Consider the following 6,323-nt stretch of genomic DNA (forward strand, 5'->3'; position numbering starts at 1 on the left):
GGATAGGTTTCATCCTAGACCCAAGCCGCTGCTTGTGGATTGGTGTTTTAGCTACGCTTAAGTTTCGCTGCTGCTGTTTTTGGCTAAAGGTTGCTACCCAGGGATTACCCGAGGTTGCAACATGAAGGTATAAAATTATTATTAGTATTATTAGTATTGTAACGATTCATCATGTTACCATGGGTACCAGCAACTTATTTCCTGGGATCCGTACCAGCAAACACGGTTCTGCAGGAGATGGTACGCCGTTCTCCCATGGCGGACCCTCCTTGGCACCGTTCGTATGGCGGTTCCAGGGCAGGGTGTGACACCTTCTTATTTAACCAAATGAATACTTAGACCATTAGACTTGCTTGCATGTGTGATCCTGGACGTCAGCTTCTTTTGAATGCTGCGATTATTTACCTGCATCACAAACTCCATGAGTAGTTTAAGTGAATAGCTTCGGGAGTCGAGAAATAAAAAATATGGCTATGTGAGCTGAGAAATTGGGACTGGCTCTGGGAGGGAATGTAAGAGTACTATCGAGTTGTTTAAAAGGTTCCAACAAAATGGATTGAGATGCAATCACGCAAGTCTCTTGAAATTAAAAGGGCTTGCTTGTTCATGCTTCAAAGTGACTTCTGACTGTACAAACACGCACTCTTTCAGGCACAGAACATGTTGAAACATCGCACGAGACAACAATCAAATACATTGGATAATAGAAGATAAAACTCCATCAGAATAACGTTGCATTGTTGAAAAAAATTGGATATTCTTCAGCCCATGTTATCATCAGGCAAATGAACTACCAACAAGAGCATATAGTTTAAGACCAGAAATAAAGGAGAAAAAAGATAGTGGAGTACAATGTTTAAGCTTGCATGTTCATCGGATAGTGTGTAAGCAGAGATAATAACTTCGCTAGCATATACAATGGGGTTCATCCTTGAAAGCATCGCTGCTCCAGATAATTCTCTATTCCTATCACCTTTTACTCCTGTAGAAAACATATTCGTCCATTAAATTAGGCTGGCCAGGCTACCAAGAGAAAAAAGAATTATCTTTCCCCTTGCCAAACTGAGGAATAGTAAACTAAAAAAAGTAATAAATTAATCCCCTTTGGAATTGACACTTTGTTTGGCTTCAAGAAGGTTTTGAAAAACATTATACCTGTAGATTGTGTAGACATACGTGTACGCATGCAGATCCTGTTATCGTATATATAGTATTTTTTGTACTTAAAAAGGTCCTAGTAAATTTCGTAGTAACACCGTATGTGTGTACGTAGGAACATCAATTCACTAATAACTACTACTCCCTCAGTTTCAGCTCGTTTTGAATTTGGTCAAAGTAAAACTGTTTTAAGTTTGAACAAATTTATAGATAAATATAGTAATATTTATAATACTAAATTAGTTTCATCAAATCAATAATTAAATATATTTTCATAAAAATACTATTAGGAGCGCAGTATTCTAAGCATCAAACATGCATCACCCCAGGCCCACCCCACCCACGTCTCATCATCCCACTCCTACCGTTGTCAGAGTAAACGATTTACTCCTATCACGCGCCACAACCACCCACCTTTATTCAAGTAAACGATTTACTTCGATAATGAAAACAACTCCCCTACTTCCAATCCCACCCCACGTCCCGCATCGTGCTCCTACCATTATCGGAGTAAATGATTTACTTTGATAAAAACAATTTCTCTGCTTCTGGTATATATTCTATTTTTCCCGTACACAACCAACCACTCTCGTCCCCACTTCTTTTTTCCTTTGTTTGGATCTGAATCGATCCCAGCCCACAGATTGACGATACACCATGGAGGAGGATGACGACACCGTGGCGGTTGATGGTGGTGGCCGGCGAGCGGTGGCCGACAGCGGTTGAGGCGAAGGCACTGCTTCGGGCTTCCCTGCCGGACGCTGGGCAGCACCTTAACCAGCAAGGAGGTGTTCACCTGGGGCAATAGCAACAGCCAGTGACTGCTCTACGTCGGCGACATTGATAGAACAAGCAAGGAAATGATACTCTGATTTGCATCTGCATACTCTCCTTCAACTTCACGCATGAAACCCTAATTTTTTTTTTTTTTGCAAATCAAATTAACGTGCAATCTCCAATATTACCTTATCTCAATTGATGGGCTGCACAGGTCCTACAATTGCACATTGTGCTCTATGTGGCTGGCCGCAGAGAATAGGGTGGAGTCCACCGGTGATGGAGGTTGTTTGCTATTTTTCTTTTGCTCATTATCTCTATTGACATGAACGAGAATGTTTTTGCATTTTTTTCGTGCTTGCTAGATGATGGATGGCTGCTACTGCGCAACGTCGAGCTCATCTCTATACCACACCACTACATCCTTCCATGATTCCATCGTCGACTACTGCTCGCTACCCGGTTGCCCTCTCCACTACCAGTCACAAGATATAGACCGTGCTCTTTATCTTTATAGCAAGATCCAACAAAGCCACCAGATGGCTTTTTGGCTGAATCATTTTTTTCTTTTCTAGTTTGATTCATATGTGAGTAATTTTATCGCTTGTGTGTGATTGTAAATTGGTAGTAATTCTTTTACGACCATCTAGGTATGGCGTCATACGATGTGGAAGCATTCATGCGAGTAAATTTGTTACTTTTGAATGAGCAGATGTGGGAGGCTAGGAGTAAATGAAAAACTCCACGGAGTAAATTCGTTACTTTTGAAATGTGCGAAGATACTAGAAAAACAGAAAACTCGGAAAGAAACTAGGCGGTAAATATTTTACTAAAACGCGATAAAAGAAAAACTACAGAGAAGGAACGAAAAACAGAAAAATATGGATGATTAATATTTTACTGGGCCCATTGATGAAGCACGGATGAGATAGAAAAGAGAAAAAAGAAACATGGAAGGATGAGATAGAAAAGAGAAAAAAGAAACACAGGAGGTGGAGTGGTAAAAATTGAAAAAAAACGAACCGAGAAAAGGTGGGATGCGGAGGAAAGGTGAGGTGGTAAAAAAGGAGAAAACCGGAAGGAGAGACGTTTTACGGCGCTCGAACTAATATTTCGCGCTGTAAAGCGCGGAATAGCTCTACCGTATATTTTCATAATAAATGTATCTTGGGTTGAAAATGTTACTAACTTTTTCTACAAACTTAATCAAAGTTAAAGCAGTTTGACTTTGACGAAAGCCAAAACGTCTTATAACCTGAAACGGAGGGAGTAGCAAATTTCATATTATTCCACCAAATTGTAGTATACAGAACTTCTATAAAAACTTCTGTGGAAAAAATGTAAGAATATAGAGCTTATATGGGGAAGCACCATTGGCACAGTGGTGGCGTATAACAAAATCTCTATACATCAAAATTAAGTCGTAGCATTCACAATTAAAGATGGAAGTATGCATTCTTAGATGGTGCAGACATTAAAACTTTAGTTCCATTATATAAAAATATAGAGCTAACGACGATGTGGTTTGAATCATCTGCCCAACAAAATCCTAGGACAACCAATGTTTACCACGATCCTAGTAGTGATATATTATTGTGCAGAGAGGAACAATAAAGGAAACTATGAAACAAATACCTGGTCGTCGTCGTCGTCATCGTCATCTCCCTTCTTAAGGCGAGTAGTTCCACCCTCTTTGCATATAGGTATTTTCATGTGTCCAAAAGGAGTATTGACATCAATGTGTCCCTTTATGGTGTAACCAGTTCCCTTTCCCCTTATCATATCCCACATAGCAGAGCCAAAATCCTTGGGCCTGAAGCTGATTGGTAAATTCATGGTTGTTGCCTCCTGCTTCTTAATATTTGTAGTTTCTTTCATCTCAGCAGAAGCAATGCTCACATTAGAGAGCCACACTTCATAATCCATAGAATTCAGTCCCAGGTCAAAGTCATTTTTGTTGTCAAGATTCAAATGGAGTGTTGCGGTTGCTTCCTCAAAGGAGAACTGCTCAAACTTGATCTTACTCACATTGACGTCTGGTCTGTAAGGCACTGGGATCTCACCATTTTTCTCCAGAGGTATAGAAATCCTTCCGATGACCGGGATATCTATATGAAGCACAACTCTGATCTTGTATGGAATGATGCTCCCAGGCTTGATATCCCCATATGTACTCTTGATGTCATCATAAATAAGTAGCAGAGGGATTTTCACTGTCTCTGAACCATGAGCATGTATGGTTCCAGAATCAGGGATTGTCCCAGACATGAGCTTTCTCTCTTCGCTTTCGATCAAGTATTCGATGTCGACGAGAGGGATCGGCACGGGGTTTGGGTTGGTGATGAGAACATCAGCAATCAGCTCTACCTTCTCAAGGCTGATGTGAGGTATGTGGATCCCGGTAACATCAGCGGTAGGCTTTCCAAAGCTTACTGCATCTTCAATCTTTTCACCAATGTCTTCAATGAAACCCTTTACCTTGTCGAAGAAACCTCCCCCCTCTCCATCATTATTGTCGTCATGGTCCTTGTCAGCTTTCCTTTCGGTCACTTTTGGGCTATCTGAAGATGACATGCTGTGATACAGATCGAAGAGTTAACTTATCAGATTTCACAAACAATTTCCTGTCGAAAATGTTCAGAGGTGAAATATGAACGACAAAACTGACAAGCGCACCAATGGTAATTGGTAAAATATTAAATACACAGTAAAATGAAAACATCAACAAGAATACAAGATTACATAATCACAACAGGAAGCGGTCAAAAGATATACGAAGTTACTATACTGTTGTATGAAACGACCCATTTGAGCTGATCTCAACGAAATGTTGTAATTAACCCTCAAAACCAGATGTTCAGCCCGGACATTGGACTCTTTCGAAATCTATGATCATGTGAATTCAAGCATACACAAGGTGCCCCCATCTTAAATTGGTATAGCAAGGATGGACGTAAACAAAACAAGCAAGCTCCACCTGATCCAAGGAGACTACTAATAAATTAAGATGGCAGCCAGCAAAATATTTCCATGGAAACGTGAGAGACCAATGATAATGAGCTTAGAAAATCAACAGTTTCTGGCTCCTGCAGGTTATTGCCATATTCCAGCCTTCTCAATGGAGCTTCACAAATCGAAACGGATGCATGACGGATGTAAGTAAATAAAAAATAATACGGGGAAAACATTGTCCTTAATCTTAGAATCCTGCCGCTAAGCTCTGTCGATCGAGTACCTCGCATTGTTCTGACAAATCACAATGCTGATAAAACCGTGCATTTATAAACCTAAACAACCTAATCCCGTAATCCCCATCGGCCATTGATGAGAATGGATCGCATTTGTTATCTTCTACATGCGTCTTCCTTCGTTTTTTCCCCTTCTTTTTTACCGTTCTATAAACAAAAGGCAATTGCGTCGACATCTCCTGTATATGTGATTCTATCCAAAACAGCAAACAGGAAAAAAATGGAATGAAACAGAAAAAAAATTTGATCATCAGGGCACCCAATTCAAGAAGCAGCGCCCAGCCCAGCCCAGATTCTCTCTCCCGACGATCAAGAGAAGAGAGAAAAGAAAATGGCAGCACCGCAGCATGAGCACACATGGGATCAGATCATTCAGTACGCTGGATGGAAGCAAAGCAGCAGGACTGGATTGATCATCGTTCGGTTACCTGCTGGGTGGCGGACGTAGGAAGGGGGATCGACGACGACGATCCGGGCGAATCGGCCGCGATCGAGCAGAGGAGAGGAGATGGGCGTCGCGTTTGTCGGTGGAATTGGAATGGACCGCGGAAGCGGAACGCCATTAGCGGCTTAAGCGGCACCTGCGCCCGCGACGGGCTGATCGGCCTTTACCACCGTAAGAATTTTTATTTTTATTTTTTAATTTTAAAATAAACATTTTAAAAACTTATTTTCAAGAACTAAACCTTTTGAGGTGACATGATAAAACAATCTTATTTGGCTATACTGGTCCGGATGGCATAGAAGCGTTGTTTTGTCATGTTGCCCCAAAGCCATGACAGGACTATCACGTCCGCTGCGGGTGATGTGATCATATTGTTTCACTGGTTTGTCACGTTCGTCGGGATGATAGGGTTAAAATGTTGAAATTTTGAAAATAAGTTTTGGAAATATTTACTTTTAATTAAATTTAAAAGTTAAAAATAATGATGAGTCATGCTTTTCTTTTTGTCTTTCTAAACTATCATCCTCGTTGTCAGGTTTTGGGTCATTGGGCTTGAGGCCATTTTTTCTTCTGGATGGGCTTTTCCAGGTCCAAAGTCATCATACGTGGGTCGGGCTGAAATTTTTATCTTAATGTAAAACCTCCTTTTTTTTTTCTCTTGAGATGAAAATAAAAGGGACTGCCTAATGTCATCC

At 40.8% G+C, this 6,323-nt stretch overlaps 1 protein-coding gene across 2 annotated transcripts; it reads right to left on the reverse strand.

Annotated features, from left to right (window-relative positions):
• Nucleotides 1–597: 597 nt before the first annotated feature.
• On the reverse strand, nucleotides 598–5,747 carry LOC127780017 (desiccation-related protein At2g46140-like). 2 transcript variants are annotated; one of them, XM_052306976.1, is made up of 3 exons: nucleotides 5,612–5,747; nucleotides 3,571–4,510; nucleotides 598–982 (listed from the first exon to the last, which is right to left on the reverse strand). In XM_052306976.1, the coding sequence occupies exons 2-3, from the start codon at nucleotides 4,507–4,509 to the stop codon at nucleotides 977–979; spliced, it is 945 nt and encodes a 314-aa protein (XP_052162936.1). In that variant the 5' UTR covers nucleotide 4,510; nucleotides 5,612–5,747; the 3' UTR covers nucleotides 598–976. The 2 variants fall into 2 exon arrangements, with proteins under 2 accessions (XP_052162936.1, XP_052162935.1); XM_052306975.1 differs by lacking the exon at nucleotides 598–982 and having other exon boundaries at nucleotides 3,556–4,510.
• Nucleotides 5,748–6,323: the final 576 nt, after the last annotated feature.

Source organism: Oryza glaberrima, chromosome 7, assembly GCF_000147395.1.
Source record: "Oryza glaberrima chromosome 7, OglaRS2, whole genome shotgun sequence".
NCBI lineage: Eukaryota > Viridiplantae > Streptophyta > Magnoliopsida > Poales > Poaceae > Oryza > Oryza glaberrima.

Bases quoted from the DNA above. Each gene is read 5' to 3' on its own strand.
- LOC127780017 (XM_052306975.1), bottom strand. From the start codon at position 4,509: ATGTCATCTTCAGATAGCCCAAAAGTGACCGAAAGGAAAGCTGACAAG.